The sequence below is a fragment of the Sminthopsis crassicaudata genome, chromosome 2, assembly GCF_048593235.1.
Source record: "Sminthopsis crassicaudata isolate SCR6 chromosome 2, ASM4859323v1, whole genome shotgun sequence".
In the NCBI taxonomy this organism is placed as follows: Eukaryota; Metazoa; Chordata; class Mammalia; order Dasyuromorphia; family Dasyuridae; genus Sminthopsis; species Sminthopsis crassicaudata.
Window position 1 is genome coordinate 533,901,949 of NC_133618.1, and position 23,848 is coordinate 533,925,796.

The 23,848-nt window shown below is 31.8% G+C and overlaps 1 protein-coding gene across 6 annotated transcripts in view; it reads left to right on the plus strand.

Moving 5' to 3' along the window:
- UACA (uveal autoantigen with coiled-coil domains and ankyrin repeats) overlaps positions 1–23,848 on the plus strand; it is an 88,233-nt gene that overhangs the window by 52,534 nt on the left and 11,851 nt on the right. For 3 of the 6 annotated variants that reach the window (XM_074294668.1, XM_074294671.1, XM_074294672.1), the window contains exons 6-16: positions 926–996; positions 1,168–1,274; positions 2,290–2,471; positions 3,736–3,773; positions 4,888–4,977; positions 7,149–7,256; positions 12,932–12,964; positions 14,260–14,358; positions 16,392–16,428; positions 17,947–17,999; positions 20,781–23,534. In XM_074294668.1, the coding sequence (XP_074150769.1) occupies positions 926–996; positions 1,168–1,274; positions 2,290–2,471; positions 3,736–3,773; positions 4,888–4,977; positions 7,149–7,256; positions 12,932–12,964; positions 14,260–14,358; positions 16,392–16,428; positions 17,947–17,999; positions 20,781–23,534 (3,572 nt within the window). The remainder of the gene's footprint in view (positions 1–925; positions 997–1,167; positions 1,275–2,289; positions 2,472–3,735; positions 3,774–4,887; positions 4,978–7,148; positions 7,257–12,931; positions 12,965–14,259; positions 14,359–16,391; positions 16,429–17,946; positions 18,000–20,780; positions 23,535–23,848) is intronic. The other 3 variants (XM_074294669.1, XM_074294673.1, XM_074294670.1) reach the window with 2 other exon arrangements.

A 23,848-nucleotide genomic window follows, 5' to 3' on the forward strand; every position in this document is an offset into this window, starting at 1 on the left:
AAAATAAGTTTCTGAAACTACTGTGACATATTTAAAGCATAGAGCTTATAAAATTAAATATTACCATGAATTTAATTGACAATTATATCTTTGGATCACATTTTACTTGTTTAATGTCAAATGACATTTTAACATAATGTAGTTAAGCATTACATTTTACATTGTAAGATATATAATAAAACTAAAGGATGGTTTTATAGTTACAGATTTGTGAATTAAGGTTTTTTTATGCTTGCAATAATTGTTTTGAGTAAAATGTAAAATTTTGTTCAAAAGACATTCAGAAATGAAAGTTGTGACTGAATTTCACAATGTAGACACACTCTTTTCATCTTGGTATCTCAGAGGGATTAAAAAATGCAGTTTTTCACAAGATTATAATTTTTTTTTGATTCATAAATGTTATTTTTTCTCTATTTCAGATATTAGAAATAGTTTTTTTTTGTTTTTTTTTTTTCCTAAAAAGCTTTTGGTAAAGACTAAGATATCTGATTCTACTGCTAAAAACAGTGGAAATAAATCAACAAACAGATGAGTCACATTTATTTAAGACATCCTTATGAGATATATTTGACTTTTTGTTTTTTAGATTGAAGTGATATATGGAATTACAGGCCAGTAAATTACCATTTGAAAAAATGGAGAATATGTAGCAAATTTAAATTTGTTCATAATTATTTGTGTTTTTTTTCTTTGCATGGTAACACATTTCATTCACAACTCAGAAAATTCTTTTAATAAAGTATTTTAAAAAGATTTACTCGAACAGTTCTTAAAATAGAAATGTGATTATCTACACCCTTGAGACCAATGTCTTAAGTTGTGAAATTTCTTTTTTTCTTTTTAAGTTGTGTATTTCTTTTATGTATTATTTTGATAGAACTTTAAATGTCTCATCAGCTTATGTTTTCTTTCTGATGTGTAGCTATGGCAGATTGTACTTCTAGCATACAACTACTTTGTGACCATGGAGCCTCAGTAAACGCCAAAGATAAGGTGAGTTAACATTTATATTCATTCCACCATTCAATTAATATAGGCAATACTGCTTTTTTCTGTTTCCCTCTTGATTTAGAGATTGTTTCTCTATAATCCCAGCACACTGATTGGGGCATGGTAGGTACTTAATAAATGTTTGTTGACTTTTCCATTTGTCTTATTGTCTAGGATGGACGGACACCGCTGATACTGGCCACTCAGATGTGTAGACCAACAATATGCCAACTTCTGATTGATAGAGGTGCAGATGTTAATGCCAGAGACAAACAAAATAGGTAATGACAATTCAGTAATTAAAGAGCTAATTCTTTTAAATTAAATTTCATATTTATGTGGGTCTGCAAACTAGGAATTGACAGTTTTATTTTATATAATAGATGTATATTCCTGAAAAGTTCTGTGAAAATTGAATTAAAGCAGAAATTGCCTGCATTAAGTCCTGACTTGTGTAATCTTTTGTAGTACAAATTTCATTTGATCAAAGTTATTATTATAACTCTTTGATTTTTTTCCTTCTTTTTTTGTAAATATAACTTCATGGCAGATGTATTCAGAACTTCGAATACCTTAAATCAGTGATTTAAAATTATAAAATTTAGATACTTTTAAATATAATTTCATAAAAATTAGCAAGATGCATAAGTTAAAAATAGTAAGATATATAAGCTAAAAGATAGACTTATTCAATAGTCACATGAAAACTACTCAATACTAATCATTCAATAAATTGAATTATTAGTTTATTTAAGATACCTAAAAAACAGAATTTTGAGTGTTTTGGTTGAATTTACATTTTGAATTTCTGATATCAAATGTAATTTTCTAATTCATTGTAAGGTAATGTAATTTAAAAGTGTAAATAATATAATTTGAATATATGAATTAGTTATAATAAAAAAGGAACACTTTGAATTATATCAATTATTTAAATGCCTTCAGTTAGATAAAAGAGCAAAAGGAAAGAGGAGAAAGAAATGATGATTTTCATGATATTTCATTTAATCAACCTCCTGAAACAAACCTGTGTTGTTTTCAAATAAAGCCAACTATCTTCAAAACAATACCTAAATTTCCTAATGTATTTGAAACAATCTTAGTGTGTATTATGTAGAATCAGTAAGACCTAATTAAAGATCCCAGTTTTGACACTTAGTAGTTATATGTATTATTTTTCACAAAACTTTTTAGGATTTATTTGATGAATCATAGGGGGATTTCAGTCAGCACTTTTCTCATTCTATGAAATGTTTTCTTACAATGATTCATTATTATGGTTGTGTTTTGTTCTAGAACTGCACTTATGTTAGGTTGTGAGTATGGTTGTAAGGATGCTGTGGAAGTTTTAATTAAAAATGGTGCAGATGTCAGCTTGTTGGATGCCCTTGGTCATGATAGTTCTTATTATGCGAGAATTGGAGATAATTTGGACATTTTAACCTTAATGAAGACTGCAGCTGAAAATGCAAATAGAGGTACCCAGAAATTTCTTTAACTTTTAATGAGTAAATGAATGGATTGGTAGACAAAATTGGTATAATTGGCAAATAAGAAATATTTATTAATTACTTACCTTGCCAGGTATTGTGCTAAGTTCTAAGGATAGAAATACAAAAACAAGATAGTGTCTGCAATGGGAGTGATCCAGGAGGGTTGATTGACATTGCTTTCCAGAATCAGTGGTAGAATTGATTTAATTTCAGTTCTGGGCAGTGGGATGGGGATGTTGTGGTATACATGATATAAGAGCAGGACTGACAAGGAAACCTCACTTTATTCACTGAAGAAAGTTTGTTTCAATTATTAAAACTTTTAAATATCTATCTCCTTATATTTATTTTAAAGAATATAATTAATACATACATACATATATATTACTTAGTTATTTTAGAACCTTTAAAGTAGAATTTACTGCTACTTGTGCTGAGTCCTGGATTATTGTGGCAATATCTCTTGGGAAATAATTAAGAAATCTGAAGAACAACTATCAAATAAAGTTATAATGATATTATTTATAGGGAAATAGTATTGTCCCTGTTAGGTAGGTGTAACGTGCTGTCATCTCCAGAAACTGCCAATCGCTCTCTGGTCTAGAGGAGAGACTTCTTCTTCCTCTGGAGAGTCGCCTTAAATCTGGCCCAGACAAGACTCTCTATCTCTCTAGGGCCACCCTTTTTTATCATCCCAGAGAATGGGTGTGGGATAACGCAAGGGCTTCTGGGGAAAATTACTTCAACAATGAACTTGCTCCTCCTAAGCAAGCAAGCTCCTCCCCAGGAGGTCATAGAAATAAAACTCCCAATAAAGGCTGGAACTAGAGAATTGTTAAGTACCTACTTAGCACTTAGTAAGAACCTAATATCTCATTATCTCATTAGCACTTAGTAAGAACCTAACAGGTAGGTGTATATTAAAAATTCTCTCACTTTTTCCTTTGAATGAAATAAAATTATAATGAATGAAACAATTAAATTAGCCTTAATTTGAAAAAAAAATAGTAAAGATAAAGGGGGGTAGTGATTGTAGGGAAAATCAGTATAGAAATAAGATATTGGAGTCTCCCCTCTGCCACTATAACTGTGTGACCCAGATGAAGTCACTTTATCATTTAACTCTGGTTTATGAGACCAGATGCTTTCTAAGGCCTCTTTGAACACTGAATTTCTGTAAATCTATGAATGTATATTTAAAACTCCATAATTTATTATTGCTTTCATTCCTCTCTTTTTTGATCTTTAGGGAGAGAGCCTTCCAAGAAAGGACTGTCCCTCCAGCAGGTAAATCCTTATTCCAAAACTTGGTGAAGAGTAACTACTCATGGGTTACTAGACTGAAAAGACAAATGCTACTAAATTGACATAGATTGCATATCATAAAAATCTAAATAGGTTGTGGTTTTTGTAATGACTTTAGGAAGAATTTTCAGGTTTAGGCTTTTTTTCCTGATCATTCCTAGATGGACACTGAAAGATTCTTAATTTTTTTTTTTTCAATATTCCCTATCAGTTACCAGATGTTTATCTTATATTATTATATTCCCAATGTTTTAGAAACATAATCTGTATTGATATTTAGTTATATGTTAGATTTAGATTGTTGACTTGCTGATGAAATTTAATATCTGCAGTAATTTTTCTGGACACATATATGAATCAATGTTATGTTATAATGCAATTTTAAAAATGAATTTTGCTGATGTTTATCTCATCCATATGATAAAAATGAACAGGACAATAAGACTTTATATCATTTTTTTTTTAAAGATGTGCTAGTTGAAAATGAAAAAGCTTACAAGTTTTGTTTCTCCTGGTCAACCACAGAAATGCTTTGTTGATTATCATTCATTCAGTAAGCACAATGTGCAAAGTGATAGGAATACAAAGAGAAAAGTCAGTATAGATTTCACTCCTGAGGTTTTTTTATTATTATTATTTTTAAATGTAACTTGGGCTCATTTTGTGAATAATTGGGATCAAGTTATACTTGAACAAATTCTTTTTGATGATTTTTAGTTTTGAAAATATGTGATTATTTCTTTGAATACATTTGGTAAAAATTAACTTATTGATTTTAAGTTGATAGATTTAAATAAGATTCTGTTTTAAAATATTTTTAATACCCAAATAATTTAGTATTTTGAGATTTTCATATGATAAGGTTAAAATTGTTTAAATGACAGTTATTTGAACATAAATATTTTCATTGAATGGACTCTTGATTATATACAGATAGAAATACTGCCACCTTGTGTAATATAGAGCAAAACTTAATCTAAGATCATAAGGCAAACTATGCTAGATTTAAGATTTTTTTCAAAATAGGCTTTTAAAAAAGCTCTTTATTCATTTATAACTTTTTACCTTATTATATTTTAATGTCACAATAACTTAGCTATCTTATATTCCACCGAAGAGAAATCTGTTGCATCTGCAAGATGAAGTTAATATAAATCCATATCAGAGGGAGCAGAAAAATGTTCAGGTAATGCTCCAGAAAATGAGCTCAAAGAAATGGTATGTTTCTTTGAATAGTAAAATCAAGTGTTTAGCTAGATTTGTTTCTGTAATTGTGTAGCCTCTATTGGTACTTGATTTTCATTTAATAGAAAAATTAATTATGCTAACATTTCTTAGTTGACATACTTTAGTCTACATAATATTTGGAAATACAAGTTTTTTACTGGGACCTTTTTATATCAATGAATCACAGGTCTAATTCGAAATTGTACACATCTAATTATATATACTGTGTGTGTGACTATGTATCTGTATATATGTATACACATTTGATATATCAGTTCTGATTGATACTTTTTTATAACGTATGGTCTTTAGAGTTGCCTAGTACATAGAGAAATTGTTACATCACTTACCTAAATCCACATATTCAGTCAGTATCAGAGGCAAAATATAAACACATAGTGTCTTTATTTCGGGATATTAGCATATCTATTTTGTTGATTGAACTGGGTTTGTTTTGGTTTGCCTTGTTAAGACTTACTCAAGATAGTGATATTTTATAGCTCTTGGGTATGTTGAGGGGAAAAAATTGTTTAAAAAAAAACAACCTCTTATAGGAGAAACAGGGATTATGATTTATATAGTGGAAGCACTGCAACATATGAAAAAATAATTTATGTGTAAATGTCAGTATCTGCTTTTATAGCTGATTTTATTTAGTAAAACAAACCCAAACTTGTTGGTTTTCATGTTCTTGTGTGTTTTCTATATTGTCCTTGGGAAGAGAAGTTTATGGATGATATAATAAATATTTTTAAATATAGTTCGTTTGTTTTTACCAGATGACTGAAATTTTGATTAAAAGTAAATTATTGTTATTATGAGGCAGTTGGGATTAAGTGACTTGCTCAGGGTCATTCAGCTAGAACACCTAATGGTGACTGAGGCCAGATTTAAATTCAAGTCCTCCTGACTTCAGAGCTGGTGTTTTATCCACTGTACCATGTAGCTACCTCAAAAGTAAAATATTATTAAAAGTGATCTTATTAGATTTTCAAAACTTAAAACTAAAAACAATTCTGTTTATTTTGGTTCTAGACTGACTCTGTTTACCTTGCTTTTGTCAGGAATAATATCTTTCATGTGCTAAATTTTAAGTACGTATTTATTTGTTGTCATTTTTATGTTACAGTGGCAGCATGGGAAGAGTTGAGTGGAATGTTAGCCTCAGAGTCTGAAAGACCTGGGCATTAACATCTGTGTGTGTGACCATGAACATCTCTATTGTCAGTTTTCAGATATCTAAAATGGAAATAATAATATCGTTACTACCTACTTTACAAGGTTGTTGTGAAATTCAAATGAGACAATACAAAAATTCCTAGACTTTCTCAAGTCATGGTGTCATTGGTGTGTGTTAGTAATTTTTTTATGTTATACCAAATTCAAAAGAAATAGCCAACAGTTCAATTTATTAAATACTTAAGTCAAGCAACTGAATAAGTATGTCCTAACTAATAACCAATTGAAAAACTAATACATATAGAGTTCATTTCATTCTTAGCCACATCTTACTTAATGAGATGTGTGTACTGTCAGGCACTGAATAACTTCTCAAATCTTGGAATCAGATTGGACACTGATTTATACATTTCTTTTTTTTTTTTTTTTTAAACATTGATTTTTGCATAATAGTGGAAGTACTATGTATCATAATAGCTGCTGAAAACTTAACTTTGCAAAGATAATGTTTCAGATAAGAAAGTTAGAGAAGCAGTTGAAAAGTACAAATGAACAAAAACATATCTCAAATACAATAGTGAAAGAAGAAATGTAGTCTGTTCTGATGTTGAAACAGTGAATCACCATGTTCAGAGACCAACACATGTTTATCAGTGCATTTCCTTTGAAAATGTAAAATATCCTATTGTGCCTCTGTGAATTTTCCATGGTACACAGTTTGAAAACTGCATTTATAAAGTTTTTTGTAAACTTTAAATTCCTAGGCAAATGTTAATTATTATTATTGCTTGTATTTTCTTAAAAATTAATTTTTCAACTTGGTTGACATTACATTAGTTATTTTGTGTATGACTTAAGAGACTATGCATTTATGGTTCTATTAACAAGAAATTTTCTTTTTAGATTGTCCATTTACCTCTTATCCTCATTAGTTCTCAATGTGTTTTTAAGGATCTGGAGGCTGAAAATGAAGATTTGAAAGAAAAGTTGAGAAATATTCAACAGGAGCAAAGAATATTATTAGATAAAGTCAATGGATTGCAACTACAGCTAAATGAGGTATAGTCTTTGTATAGCATCATGGTTACATTAAAAAAGATGATTCCAAATCATCTTCATCATTAAGAAAATATTTATGAAGCACTTGCTAGTTCTTGTAAGACATCGTGTTAGCCATATGGCCTTTCTCCCCTTAGTGAGTTTATGGTTTAGTTGAGGAGCCAAGACAGATAGGCAGAAAGATAAGTTATAGTGCAAAGCAGCATATGCATTAAGTATTATGGGACTTTAGAGAAAGGAGAACTTAATGTAGGCTTAGATGGTTAGCAAACCTAAGGAAGAACTTGACATATCATCCTTAAAGGATGAGTGAAATTTGTGCAGTAGCAGAGATGGGAAGAAGGTTTAATTGAATATGTCTAGAGTGAGAGAATGGGAAATCAAAGATGATGCCAGGTTTTTTAATCTAGGAGACTGGAAGTTTCTTTTTCTTTCTTTCTTTTTTTTTTTTTTTTTCTTATGAGGCATTTTATTAGGCAAAAATATAAGGATGATTCAAAAAATTTTCCCTGCTCTCAACAAGCTTCTGATCTAATAAGGGGCAATTTAAACATACAAGTACACAAAAGGTGATAAATGATAGGAGTTCACATTAAGATAGCGTCTTTTTCAGAATAATTATGTGTAGGATAAATTCTCTAGATGGAGTCAATACTTCAGAGATCTAACATTCTCAAATACTATGATTCTGCATTTCAACTTATCAGAAAATGAGAAGTTTCAAATTCTCTGACTTCAAATCAGCCACTGGATTAAAACTTGTAAGACTTTAGTGTCCAGCTCCCTCATCTTTATAAATAAAGAAATTCATATGGTTAAAGACATGAAGCATCTATGGCAAGGTCACACAGTTGAAATGTGGCAAACTCATACTCAGATACTAAATCTGGTGCTCTTTCTACCAAACCAAATTTGATGTTCCTTTTATTCAAATACACAAATAGTAGTAGGAATTTTTTTTTTTTTTAACAGTGGAGATTATATTTCAAGGTTCCTTATCCTGTTCCCAAAAGTTTGTCCTTTTAAATCAAACCAGCAGTTCTCTCTTTACATATTTCCCCATTTAATGACCTTAGCCACTCCCATGATTATAATCATCCCATCCCCTCTTTCCCCCCCCCCCCCCAAGACAGGAGGTTATTATTTCTAGATCTAAAGCACTTCTATGAATCACTTTAGACTTTAGTGGATTGAAGCATAACTAGCCCCTCTAATTCAAAAGTTGTAAATGACCTTGATCTATCCCCACAAACTCCTCAACCCCCTTCTCAAACTTTTCAAAGAATTAGCAACAAAGAATTGGCTTGGAGGTGGAAAAAAAGGGATTTAGTAAAAACAAAGAAAAACCAAGGATTTATAACAGTTGCTTTGATAAGTGTAATTTTAAATTTGGGATCAAAACAGACAGTTACAGATACTTAGAGGCTGAATAGCACTTTCTTCCACCAGAGAACAACCACCACAAAAAACCCCCTGCTATTTGAGAGTTTTCTGGAAATCCAGAGCCAACCTAGCCTATTGCAACAGATGCAATAATAGGTAGTGTCCTAGATTTAGAGTCAGGGAGACATGAATTCAAATCTAGCTCCAGACCCTTAGTAGCTGTGTGATTCTGGGCAAGTCACTTCATCTCTGTCTGCCTCAGTTTCTTCATCTATATAACTGTGATGATAGCATCTACCTTTCAGGATTGTTTGTGAGGCCCAAATGAGATAAGCACAGTGTCCAGAACATAATAAGCACTTTAAAATACTAGCTATGGTTATTAATATTAAGTCAGTTAGACCTAAGTTTAAATTTTGCCTCAAACACTTATTAGCTGTGTGTGATCCTGGGCAATCTCATAACTGCTTTTTGCTTCAGTTTCTTCAACTGTAAAATGGGAATAAAAATAGTATGTATTTCCCAGAGTTGATGAAATGACATAATAATTTAAAGCATTTTGCACAGTACCTGGCATGTGATTAGAGTTTAATAAATGTTTGTTCCCTCCCTATCCTCATTCCCTTCCTCTGGATTTCCTTATTTCTAAGAAGGCTAAATGCCTCATTTATCTTTGACTCTCTTCCCATTCCTCACAGGGAGACTGGAAATTTCATGGTGCTCTTCATAATAAGATGGGAGTTTGGAAGAGGGTGAAGGAGACAAAAGGAGTGATAATGAATTGTATTTTTAATATGTTGATTTTAAGATGCTTACCAGAAATCCTGCTAGAAATGTTCACTATATAGTTAGTGAGAGTGGTTTGAAGCCCAGGGAAGAGATTGGTTTTAAGTATTTGTGAATTTCTATAACAGTGATAATTAAGGCATGGGAGCTAATAAAATCATCAAGTTGGGGGATACAAAAAGGAAAGAGAAGAAGGCATAAGAACAAATCTTGGGATGCATTCACAGTTAATAGGTGTGATGTAGACAGTTATATCATTTAAAGTACAGTTCATAGAGACCTGCTGTCTTTGCAGTTTAATTTAGAATTATGTAGAGATATAGTAGTTGGTATATAAACTATTTCTGTCCACTTGTAAACAGAAAACTTAAAAAAAAATAAATTTGAGGATTTTCATTTTCAAAATAGAAACTGGACAAAATTGTTGGTGCCAAAACTAATCAGAGCTAGTAACAAAACCCAAACCAGAAATTTAGTAACCAGTGAAGGTTTATTGAGTTTATTTGGAAGGAAACCTTAGTCATAGGAGGTGAAGAGGAGACTGAAAACCAAAAGGAGAAGACTTATATGAGTTTCAATCTAGGAAAAAGGTGAATTGGATTATAGGAGGTAACTCTGGACTGGAGAGGGCTTGTTTCTGGGGGCTTATAGGGTAGGACTAAGGGATGTATAATCCCTTGATTGGACAGAGTTTGTTGTCAGGGGCTAACTATTTCTAGTAACTCCTTTCCTAATAGATAAAAACTGTCTTTGCTGTTTCAGCTTTTAAAAAGGTCAAAGACTATGACTGGAGCTATAAATAATGTTAAAGGCAAAATGGAGTTACTTTAGTTTACTCTGCTACTGATAAAACAATATCTATTAAAATGCTAATCATAAGTTTTATTTTTATGGCTTATGTCATTTAGGGATCTTGAATAATAATGAGAATACTAGAATATTTTTTGCAAATGAAGGTATGGGATGAGATATTTGAACTTTTAAAATATTTTGTAATAGATATTCTTCATATAAATAATTCTAGGAAATTTTGGTTCTGCCAGAAAATAATTTGGAACCCATCATAAAAATGTGCATTGCCAAGTGTAAAATAAATACAATTTTTAGAAAAAATATTTTTTAGTTGAATGAAATAAAAAGCCATCTTGCTAAATAAGGAATTGAAGAATTATATATACATATAGAATTATTACTATGCATGTAATCCAAATATCTAACATTTTCAAATATACTTTTGGCATAATGAATATTTGTTTACTAATAGTTATAAACATGTAGCATAATTGTGGAGAAATAGACAACAAATAAATTTAATACTCAACCCAAAAAATTTTAGTATCCACTGTGTATAAATTCATTATATTAATATCTGTAAGGCAAAGAAGGAATATAAGGCATATTCTCTGCTTTTGAGAATCTAGCAGTTTTATCAGGAACTTATTTATCATCCATTATGTTCAAAGCATAGCATAAGGGATAATAAAACAAATTCTGTACTTTTATAAAACTGGGAAAAAATTGTATTTCAAGTTATAGTCATCCAAAGTAAATATTCTCAAAATCACACACTTCACTTGGCATCTTCAGCATTTCCAGTTTTATGTGCCTTGTTGGTTTTAGTTGACAGAATGAAAAATAGTCCCTGCCTTTAAGGACCTGAGAAGGCAAGATTTGTACAAGCAAAAGAAAAGTGATAGAAGGCTTATTTTTAATAGGAATTGAGAGGAGGAAGAGATAATGTAAACTACTTTGTTAATAGAAGACTTGAGCCAGACTTCGGTAAGGTTTAGATAGGCTTAGAAAATAAATTTGGAGCTGGAAAAATCATAGAAGACTTTCACTATGCCAGAGGAAATTAGTGTGTGGCATTAGAGACAGCAGTGAACTAGTGTTATGATTAGAATATTAAGTGTAGGGTTGGAGTAAAGAATGGAGGAGAAGGTTATTAGTGATAAAAGTTAAAATTTATTTTGGATCTAAATTGTAGAAAAAATTGGATGGCATACTGAGAAGTTTGAACTGGAAGGTTTTTGAACATGTTAAAAATATCATTGTAGGGAGATTAAGATAGGGCAACATGCCAGTTGGGTTGGGGGAAAGAAATACTATAGGCAGGATGACTGACTAAAAAAGTAATTGAGAAGTGAAACCAAGATGGCAGAGAAAAGGTAGGGACATCTCCCAAAATTCTTTACATAACCAAATGAATTCAAGTGTGGAGGAACCTACAAAAGGAAAGGTGAAGCAATCAAGACAATGTAGAAGGTTGGCAGGAAAGGTCTGTCACACTGGAGTGAGTCCAGAGCAGGCAGTGCCAGGGCAAGGCTATGCCAGGCTTGGGGGCAGCTGAATTGCAGCAGCAGCCTCTGGAGCTCTAAGCAGGAGGGGAGGGTTGGACACCTGTGTTCAGAGGATGTATTGAGGACTGAGAGGACTGAGAGGAGAGAAAGAGAGAGAGAAAATTTTGTTTTTGATTATATGTGCTTGTATCAAGGGTTTTGCTTTTTTTTTTTTTTTTTTTTTTTTTTTTTTTTTTTTTTTTTTTGCTTTCTCAAGATGAGAGAAGGGGGGGGGGAGTGGAAGAGAAATAATGATCATTCTCATCATAATAGCTTACATACAGAGTGCCTACTGTGTACCAAGCAGTGTGCTAAGAACTTCACTGATATCTCATTTGATTATGCTGGCAATGCCATGAGATAAGTTGAAGAAACTGTCTGTTGTTGTCTGTTCTTGCTGATTCCAGGCCTAGCATTTTATCCACTGTTCCACCTTCTTGGAAGACTATTCTTTGTTTGAAAATGAAATAAAACTTAATTTAAACAATTTAGAACTTGAATGGACACGATAGTCCAGAGGCCATACGAGCCAACCCCATTCTTTGCAGGTCAGGAAATTGAAGCCAGAGAGTTTGAGTGCATCACCAAAAGTCACACATAAGGTAGTAAGTGTGACAAGAGCCTGAATGAACAATAGAAATAGAAAAGGAAAATGGATTGGGAGGGATATGAAGGATTCATGGAACTGTATTATTGACTTTGTATGGAAGAAGTAAATAGAGGAGTTAGAGATAACTAAAACTGAATGTAGGTGAAAGCAGCAGGGGGATAGAGATAGAGACTGAAACTCCCTCTACTAGTTCAAGTTAGTATCTTATCCCTAATCTATTCTTAAAGATATAGCCTCGAGACTGAGGTGCTGTGACTTTCTCAAAACTACTCAGTTAATAAGTGTCAATGGCAGTATTGGAACTCAGGTGATTATGGTTTTAAAACTAGTCTTTTCTATCTACTACACCAGCAAGATGACTATATGAAAAAAATTCATAAGCCCATATAGGACCACAAATTTTTTGGCGTAAGTATACTGCCCCTGTCAAGTTTTATTTATTTTTTTATTTATTTTTTATTTTTTATGAATTATTCTTTTTATGGATGGAAATCTCATTTTTTAAAAACTTTCAATGAATAGTGAAATTAATTTTCTTCTTTTTTTTTTTTTTCCAGGAAGTAATGGTTGCTGATGACCTTGAAAATGAGGTAGGAGGGGAAAGAAAGCTGTTTAGAGAAAAAAATGCTTGTGTAACATTTCTACATAACTGGCTATTAGAAAAAGAACTAGATTATTTGTAAAGGACTGAAACTGAGATGCACTTGAATAGCCAAGCACTTGAGGCTAATTACCAATTAATATATGGTTGGAGAATGGCCCTGCCCAACTATTCTGTGGGTGTATACATTGAATGAAAAGAGGGATCAGAGAGGGAGAGCGTGGAGTAAGACAAATGGGAATGACTTTTTGGCAGTGGAGAGAGAGAAAGGAGGTGAGGGGATTCCTAAGTCCATTCCTCTCATTTCAACCAAGAATAAAGACCAAGGACTTTTGCTAACCCTGACTCCGGCTGATTCTAAGGTATGCAGGATGCTAACTCGGTCTTTACAATTATTAATAAAAGGCTTGGACTTTAATCCTTGTTCTCAAAGTCAATAAACATTTATTGAATGCCTACTATGTATGTTTCAGGCCCTGTGTTAAGTGGTGGGCATAGGAAAAAAGTATAAGCCTTCCCCTTAAAGAGGTTACAATGTAATGGGGGTAGTGGTGATAGTGGTGGTGGTGGTGGTAGTCTGCAGCCAGGATGTAAACTGGTTTGAGGAGGTATGTTTCACAGTTGACTTTATCTTGCGGACTAATGAGGATCTATAGGTGATGAAATTCAGCTAAGTAGCCAGAAGGTTTGGGTTTTTTTGTAAATTAATCTCTGAGTTGTTTGGTAAAGTTGAGAGAGAGACCTAGAGGGAGGAAGGGAGGGAATGCTTACTCTCAAGGTGCTTACATTCTTAGGGTATCTAGAAAATGAAGGAAGTAAGGCAGCTGGCGGGGACATAGAGAAGTATAGAGAATGAGGAATGATGTGAATATAGCAAAGGCCCCTCATGAAATTGTAGCTCTTGCTTGAGAGTTGCCAATACGGAGAATAGAATTTAGGACATATATTTTTCCTGGAAGAAAAAGTGGTAACTTTGGAAAACTAGAGTGTGGGTTGTCAGGTCTAGATAATTTATAATAGTCCTTTCTAATGCTAAAATTCTTTTTTTTTTTTTTTTTTTTTTTTTTTGGTTTTGTTTTTGTTTTGTTTTTGTTTTTAAATCTTTCAACAAGTGTATTTTTGTTATAGTAAAACATTGTATAATCACAATATCATGAAATTTTCCATTATTTGAGGTCTTTGGTAGGGTAGGAGTTGGGGAGAGAGTATCATTCTGAATTATAGTTTCATTAGAGACTTTCTGGCTTTTAGTTTACTTTTGTTTTTGTTTTCATTTCATTTCAGAAAGAAAAACTGAGATCTCTTTTGAGCACCAAGGAAAAACAGCATGAAGAAAGCTTAAGGACTATTGAAGCTCTGAAAAATAGATTTAAATATTATGAGGTATCAATGTTGTATCGCGGGTTGACTTTAAGTTTAGGGGACAAATTTAATTACTTTTGAGCTTTATTTTATTTTTAAAAAACCTGTTGATCATTGTTGTTTTTCTGTAGTTTTAGATATCTCTATATATAAGTTCACTAAAAATAACATTCCTACAAATAGCAAAATCTCAAGTATTTTATGCTGTCATAAGTATACTGTTTCATTTGGAGTACCATAGTCAGACTTGGCTTACCATTGAACTAGTTAGCTTATTTCTATTTCTTAACTTCAGACTTGCCCCAAATGGGCATATTTCAGATGGATACAGGAGAAAGTATAACTTAGAATATATCCATAAATATTATTGGGAAAATAGTTTCAAAAATCTTCCTAAACCTAAGTATGATGTCATATTTGAAGGCAAAGATAGTAATTGTCTCTACTTTTTTTGGCCTAGTTTTTGTGCAAGGTTGAATAGTAACTAAGATTTTAACTGTTTTATTAGAATTGTGATTATCCACTCCTTTGATATATCCTCTTTATAGAAAATATTTTTCTAAAAACTTCAATAAATTAAATAAGAAAATTCTTCTCTCTCTCCTCTCTCTCTTTATAACCTACCAAAATACAGAATATATCTGGGGACCATGTGTTTAAAAGAGTGGCCATTTTTTGGTTTAAGTCAACTTATTTTAATTTTGGTTTAAGTTTATATCAACTTATAACATATATCTAGTTTGCAGATATCTTTACTAAAGTGTTATTGACAAACTATTTGCACTATCTCAATTGTACTGATAATTTGCCTTGAAAACGTACTTTTTGAATTAGTTTGAAAACACATTGCTATAATTTTTATACAGATAAAATAGTCATGATAAAAGGACCACATCTAGATTAATAGAAACTTTTTATTTTTTTTTAAGATACAAGACACAGAAACTCCTTTTTTTAAAAAAATTATATGCCTCTTAAGAATAATAGCTATTTTCTATTCATAATAATAATATTTCTATAGCATTTATTATGTGCCAGGCATAGTGCTAAGCACTTTACAAATATTTCATTTGTTCCTCTTAACTGACTGGGAGATAAGTGCTATTATTATTCCCATTTTATAGCTGAGAAAACCAAGGAAATAGGTTTAGTGACTTTAGCAGGATCACATAGCTAATAAAATGCTTAAGATTTCATTTGAGCAGTCAAAGTTCCTGACACCAGACCCAACTGCCTCATTCTTTGTAGTGCCTCCCTGCTCCTTAACCTTTGTCTTACCGGCAGGCTAATTTGCATTTCAGCCTTGCTGTAAGATTTTTATGATTGTCTAGTGACAAGGAAATGCATGGAAAAGGTTTTAAAATACCAAATGTTTGCTGCCTTGTTTTGGATAAAATGGAGGACAGTTTCCAAAATTGAGACACTCATGTTACAAAAAGTTACAGGAAGTTAGATGGACCTCCGCTCTTATTTCCACAGTGATAAAGTGAATGACAAGTTGTTTTGAAGTTATTTCCATTCTGTTTCTTCTAGATAGACAAGTATGTTAGTTATTCCCAGAAATTGTGTTGCTTATAATACTGTTTCTTTGTCAAAAATGCAGTAAATTCCTTTATTTCTAACAAATTTCTAATGATTTCTAATAAATATCAGTGGTTTTGAGCAAAATTTTGTATAGTGGAAAAAAGTGAAGTATATCAGATGCCCTAGTGTCATGGAAAAAAAGCATTAAATTTGGTGTCAGGTGACTTGAGTTTTGAATCCCAGTTCTGATACTATGTGGCCAGGAGCTAATTATTTAAACTCTGAGGCTCTCATTTCTGCATATATAAAAAGGCTTAGTTGTATTACCAACTTTACTGTCTTAGATAAAACACTGAATTCAAAAAATTGAAATGAATGTGAGTTATTATTATTATTATTATTATTATTATTTTCTTGATACATTGATAGAAAGCTTTGTAGAATTTGTTTAGATGTCATACCAATGCAGAATTGAATAAACTAAAGCAGCTTCTCATTTAAAATTTTATCATTTGTATTTCTCATTTCAGAGTGACTATGGGGGAACAGGAAATCAATTCAATAATCGTAAGTAACCTAAATACAACTTAGACTTTATATTTAGACTTTAGAAGAATAGTTATTTGGACTTGCTTAGTGTAGCTCTTCTTCATGGTGCTGTCACATTTGATCTAATTAACAATATATTGCCCTTCTTTAGGACTAAATAGAAAGAGCCAGAATTATATGTTACTTACATGTTTTAACACCTTACATTTTGTATTTGTATAAAATACATTTTTATATAATCAGATTGACTTAGAATGTCATGAAGCAAAACCTTTTTTTCAAAAGTGAAAGGAAGATACCCTCTTTCACATGTTAGAGGAAATTTTTGCATATATTTCTGAAGATTATTATTTTTTTTTTTCATTTTTCCAAATTATCCCCTCCCTCCCTCCACTCCCTCCCCCAGATGACAGGTAATCCCATACATTTTACATGTGTTACAATATAACCTAGATACAATATATGTGTGTAAATACCATTTTCTTGTTGCACATTAATTATTAGCTTCCGAAGGTATAAGTAACCTGGGTAGATAGACAGTAGTGCTAACAATTTACATTTGCCTCCCAGTGTTCCTTCTCTGGGTATAGTTATTTCTGTCCATCATTGATCAACTGGAAGTGAGTTGGATCTTCTTTATGTTGAAGATTTCCACTTCCATCAGAATACATCCTCATACAGTATTGTTGTTGAAGTGTACAGTGATCTTCTGGTTCTGCTCATTTCACTCAGCAACAGTTGATTTAAGTCTCTCCAAGCCTCTCTGTATTCCTCCTGCTGGTCATTTCTTACAGAGCAATAATATTCCATAACCTTCTGAAGATTATTCTAAGAAATTCTAAGAAATGAGTAAATATTTTAAAACTTCTTAGAATTTCAAGAAACTGCTATTACAATTTGAAGCCATGCATGGTTTAACTTTAAAACTTTTTCATTGTTCTCTACTTCAAATTGTTTACTATGCAACAATGCACACATATATCTATATTTTTTCCTTTACTGGCTCATTTTGGTGTGAAGTATTGGTGTAAAAACCAAAGCTTTAGTTTTCTAATAACTGTCATCAGAATACAAACTCTGACAGTTTCCAACAAGCTGAAAAGGCTTTGAGTATCGACTTGTTAGTGAAATTTGTTTTTAAGGTGCTATTTGGAGAGACTTATCCCCAATTTAGCTATAAGCTAATTGAATACTTTGAACACAGTAATTTTTAATAACCATAACACAAAAAGGCAAGATGATTTTTGTTGGGTAGAAAATAGACTAGATTTTTGGTAGAGTTGTCTTCTATGTCCTTTTCCAATTCTGGGGTTCTTTTATCTGTGATTTAATAACTTAATGGAATTGATTTTTATATAAAAACTGTTAGGATTATTACTTAGGATTAAGTATATTTTGACATTTCTCATTTTTTTCTTTTGTGTGTAACAAATTAAAATTATAGAATCAAGCTAAGATTTAAATTTTGCTTTTGCATGAAAATTTAGATTTACAAATTAGAAAATATAGATAATTTCTTTTTGTTTGTTAATTTAGGAAAAGAAGATATGCTTCATAAGCAGAATCAAATTTTTGTTTCAGAAACACAGGTAATTATTTCTCTTGAACAAAATCCATTCTTGAATACTTATGCTTTTATACTTTTTTTTTTTTAATTAAACAAAATTTATGTATTTAGAGAATTACTTATTGGACAAACAAATTCTAGTGCTTTGTTCATTTGTTCACTGTTAAGCCTAGTTTAAAAAGATTTAGCAGCTTCTGGTATTCTGTGAAGTAATTTTGGTGAGAGTAACTTAAGCTAGTAAAGTGGTTAACATGTTTTCCTTAATAACTCCACAGTCAGCTCTTAATTGTATATAAGAAGAAGAGCAGAGTGTTGGATGAGTTGCTGTTCTGCTTCTTGGGAAAGTAGTTTTTTTGATAAAATCATAGAAGTCTGACCTTTTTCCCTTCCAATTTTATGCTTGCTATTGGGAGTGGGGTGATACAAAACAGTCAGTTTGTTATGATTGTACTGTCTTATTGCTGACATTCATAAGGCATGTTAAGTCTTAATGAAGCATAATGGTACTTTTTTCTCCATTTAATGAAATAAATTTTGTTATCCTGAACATAATATAAACAGCATGCTTAAAATTTTGAATATTTCCATATACAAAGAAAAACTAAAAAGGGAAATTGCATAATACTGTGAATCTTCACTTTTAACCTTATTTTTTAAAGTATATGATAAATTCAACACACTGATTTAAAACTTACTCAGTTTGTCTGTTATCTTCCTCTGAATCTCCTCTCTCCTGTATTCTTTTTTGGAGCTTTATTGGAGCTTATTTCTCTGGGGTTTTTTTGGATCACTATCTACCTGTCAAATTAAAAAAAAATTACATCCTTCCTAAAAAATAACCCATCCTTTTGTCATTTCTTATGATATAACAATATTCCACTATTTGTCCAACTCTTCCCCAATCGTTGGGCACCATCTTAGTTTTTTTTAACTTGTTATAGATGCAGTAGTGATTTGACTGGGTCTAAATCTGGGATCCTCTACAGAGTTTAAGGAGATGAGATCCAGTCATAAGACAGATGAAAATAAACTTTTAAAAGTTATTTTTGCTGTTTTTGAATTTGATAAAATATCAATAATCAGGAATTTCCATATATAAAGAACAAAAACGGAGGATTATATATGAAACCATGATTTTATTTAACATTAAAAAAATAAATTGTATAAAATCAAGTTTCAAAGTTGTCCCTATTTGTGTTTTCATTTAAATTCTTTCTGTTCTGACCATTTAAAAAAAAAAAACTCAATAATACATTTCTTTTTAAATCAAAACATGTCACATTCTGCATCTTTAGTGTATCAAGGTTGTTTTTCTTTATTATATAGAGTCTTTGAATAAATTATTTTTCTTACATTGCTTTACTTTGAATTAATTCACATAGATCTCAGATTTCTTTGAATTTTTTTTCATCATTTCTTTTTATAATGTTCCATTTCATATTTATTTAGCCATTCTCTAGTTGATAGATACCTGTTAATTATAACATTCTTTAATGTTTCTAATAAGTATACTTTTTCTTTTCTTTTTTTAAAGGAAAACCTTTATTTTCTTCCTTTCTGGTATATTTAGAATTGTAGACTTTCTACTACAATCTATTTACACGTCCTGCTTTTGAAAATACTGTAATTATCATTATGCATAATTGATATATGTATATTTTTTAAATAAAATGAGTTGAAGATGAATCCTGGTTACTTAGTAAATTTGTGGGTTAATACATTATATTTGGAAATTTATCTGATAAATATAGAGGATCTCTTTCATCCAAGGAATTTAATTCTGTCAATATCTTGTAGTGCTTTCAACCTATGTGCTGTGTTTAAAAATGGGTAAAATGTAATACAAAAAAAAAGAGTTGTATATTTATAATATGGTACTGAATTGTGGCCCATGGATAGGGGACAAAAGGGAAATGGGACTATATTGTATGTTTTTAATCTGAAATCTACAATTTAGGATTCTTTTGTCTTTTTTTGTTTGTTTGTTTGTTTTTTTTTTTTTTTCTGAGGCAGTTGGGGTTAAGTGACTTGCCCAGACTCACACAGCTAGGAAATGTTAAGTGTCTGAGGTCACATTTGCACTCAGGTCCTCCTGACTTCAGGGCTGGTGCTCTATCCTCTATGTTACCTAGCTGCCCTACAACCTTGTTTTAAAAATATTTTCACAACTATGTCAATATAATTGACTTCCTTTTTAATCCTATATATTTTATTTTATGCATTTAAAGATATTACTTTGAGAAGAAGTCCTTGGGCTTCACTAGACTGCTGAAGGGAGTCTATGCCACAAAAACAAACAAATGAAAAAACCTTAGAATTCCCTCTATTAGATTAATGAAGAGAATTAATTTAGTGTTATTACTTTCCTGTAGAATTTCTCTTAGGTCCAACTAGATGGCACAGTAGATAGTGTCGGATCTGAAATCAGGAAGGTTCTTCTCTCTGGGTTCACATCTGACCTCAGACACTTGCTATGTTTTCCCGGTCAAGTCACTTAGTTCTGTTTGCTTCAGTTTCCTCATCTCCAAAATGGCCTGAAGAAGGATATGAAGAAGGATTTTTGCCAAGAAAACCACAAGTTGGAGTCACAAATGAGTTGGAAATACTGAAACAACTGTGTTACAAAAAATTTCTTTTAAACACTTCAAAAAAAATTCTCTTTATAACCAGTAACTTTTTTAGCCAAATAGTTCAATGTTTTTCTTTTCTTTCTTTTTTTTTTTTTGTAAATCCAATAATCAAGTATATTAATACTTCTTCTTTAGGCTTTATATAATCAATATCTTTTTCTCTTTCCTTCTAGTATACATCATCAGGTATTCCATTGCCAGCCCACATACAAACAAGATCTATGCTGAGACCACTGGAACTTTCCTTACCCAGTCAAACTACCATTTCTGAAAATGAGATTTTAAAGAAAGAGTTAGAAACTATGAGAACCTTTTGTGATTCAGCTAAACAAGAGAAATTTAAGCTCCAAAATGAACTGGCCCATAAAGTGGCAGAATGCAAAGCTTTGGCATTAGAATGTGAAAGAGTCAAGGAGGATTCTGATGAGCAGATAAAACAATTGGAAGATGCTTTAAAAGATGTGCAAAAGAGAATGTATGATTCAGAAGGGAAAGTGAAACAAATGCAGACTCATTTTCTTGCTCTGAAGGAGCACTTGACAAATGAAGCAGCTTCAGGAAATAACAGATTAATAGAAGAACTAAGGGATCAGTTGAAAGAAATGAAAGCAAGATATGAAGGAGCTTCTGCTGAGGTGGGAAGGCTAAAGAACCAAATCAAACAAAATGAAATGCTAGTAGAGGAGTTTAAAAGGGATGAAGGGAGACTAGTAGAAGAAAATAAGCGATTACAGAAAGAATTTAGCATGTCTGAAATAGAGCGAGAGAAGAGAGGAAGAAAAGCCTTGGAGATGGAAGGTCAGATAAAAGAATTAGCAACGAAATTGGCCCTCTCCATCCCTACAGAAAAATTTGAAAACATGAAGAGTTTATTATCAAATGAAGTGAATGAGAAAGCAAAAAAGTATGTAGAGATGGAAAGAGAATATGAAAAATCACAGACTGAACTTAGACAATTAAAGAGAGAACTTGAGAATTATAAAGCTAAGCTTTCTCAACATGTAAGGCCAGAGGAACATGAACAACTTAAGGACAAATTTGAACAAAAATCAGGTGAATTTGGAAAGAAGATAACCGAATTAACTTTGAGGAATCAGACATTACAGAAAGAATTTGAGAAGGTTTGTGCAGATAATAAACTACTAGACCACCAGTTGCAGAGCTTATCGACTGAGATGAAAACTAATTATATTCCTTTAAAATTAAACCAAGAAATGAAAAAATTACATGCTTTGACAGTTGATGATTTGAATAAAAAACTAATAGATGTGACACAAAAATATAAAGAAAGAGAATTGGAAACTGAGAAGCTGATGGTAGAAAAAAACAATTTAACTAAAAATGTCAGTCATCTTGAAGCTACATATATTCCTCTAGAAAACCATGAAAAGGAGATAATGGCTCTAAAATCCAATATTGCTGAACTCAAAAAAGAACTTTCAGAACTTAATAAAAAATGTGGTTATGGAGAAGAGAAGTTGCATGTAATCACATCTGAGAATGCAAAACTGAAAAGGTCTATAAATGAACAGTATGTGCCAGTTACAACCCATGAAGAAATTAAAGCAGCATTAAGTAGCACATTGGATAAAACTAACAGAGAACTGACAGATGTGAAAAGAAAACTTGAAGATATAAAACAAGAATTTACACAAATAAGAGATGAGAATGGAGCATTAAAAAAAAAGTTAGAGCATTCTAAAAACCAAATGAAAGTTGAATTTATTAGCATAAAGGAGCATGAGGACAAAATGAATGCTGTTAACAAAAGCCTAAAAGAAACACAGGAAAATCATGCTGAAGTACTTACTAAGTATAATAAGGGTCAGAAAGAGATTGTAGCATTGCTTGTTGAGATTGAAGCCCAGAAGAAGGAGCTTGACACAATACAAGAATGCATTAAGCTAAAGTATGCACCAATTGTTAGTTTTGAAGAACGAGAGAAAACTTTTAAAGCCACTGTGAAAGAACTTAAAGAGCAATTGCTAACACAGACACAAAGATGCAGTGTAGGGGAAGAGGAGACTCGTAAATGTCAGCAGGAAAATGAAAGGTTAAAGAATGAAATCCTCATAATCCAGAAAGATTTAAAGAATAAGGATATTCTCATTGAAAATTCCCATGAATTGGAAAAATCTTTAAATCAAAAAAAAGAAGACCTTAGCAAACAACTAAAAGATTTGTCTGAGAAGTACACAGAGGTAAAAAGTGAGAAAGAGAAGCTTTTGGAAGAAAATGCCCAAAAGACCTCTGAGATACTTGCAGCCCAAAGGATTTTACAGGAACAACATGTTCCCCTAGGGCAAGTGGAAGAGCTAAAAAACTCCCTTAATGGAACGATTGAGGCTCTGAGAGAAGAGCTCAAGGACTATAAGAGGCGGCATGAGGAAGCTCAGCAGGCAGTGGCTGAATGGCAAGAGAGGCTCGAGAATCAAAAACACTCTTCTGTGTCCCTGGTGGAACACGTGCAGATAAAGGAAGCATTGGAGAAAGAAGTTGGGTACATGAAAGGTAGATTGAGTGAAAAAGAAAAAGAAAGTCAAGCCAAAACAGAAAAGATCTCTAAACTCCAGGATGAGACTCAGACTTTGAAGGAAGCATTTAAGAAATTAGAATGTAGAGAGGTTATTGATTTATCAGAATACAACACAATGAAAAATGCTCTAGAAGCACAAATTACCAACATAACAGAAAATTTGACCACTTTGAATAAAAAGTATGAGGAAGTTTGCGAAGAGGCGGCACGTGCCAAAAAGGCAGAACTATCTGCAAAAGATGAGAAGGAATTGATACAGTTGAGGAGCTTAAGCATTGAACAAGAAATTAAGGAACAGAAAGAAAGATGTGATAAATCCTTACTAACAATTACTGATTTACAAAGAAGAATGCAAGAGTCTGCCAAACAAATAGAAGCAAAAGACAATAAGGTAGGTAGTAAATTAAATCTGCATGATTATAAGTTAGGAAAAAACCCAAGTATTATGTCATAATAAGTTCAAATTCATTGTGGCTCCTCATTGTACATAAAATGCTAATTATCTACTGTTAAAAATGTTTTGGGCAATTAAAAAAAAAAAAGTTACTTGTTACTAGTACCAGGTACTAAGCTTGGTTTTGTAGAAGATACAAAGCCATTTGAAAGGCTTTTACAGCCTAATTTAGGAAATTATACAGATAGGTAGATAAATAGATTTACACAAACCACTCTCCCCCCACTCAAAAACAAAAACAAAACAAAGTA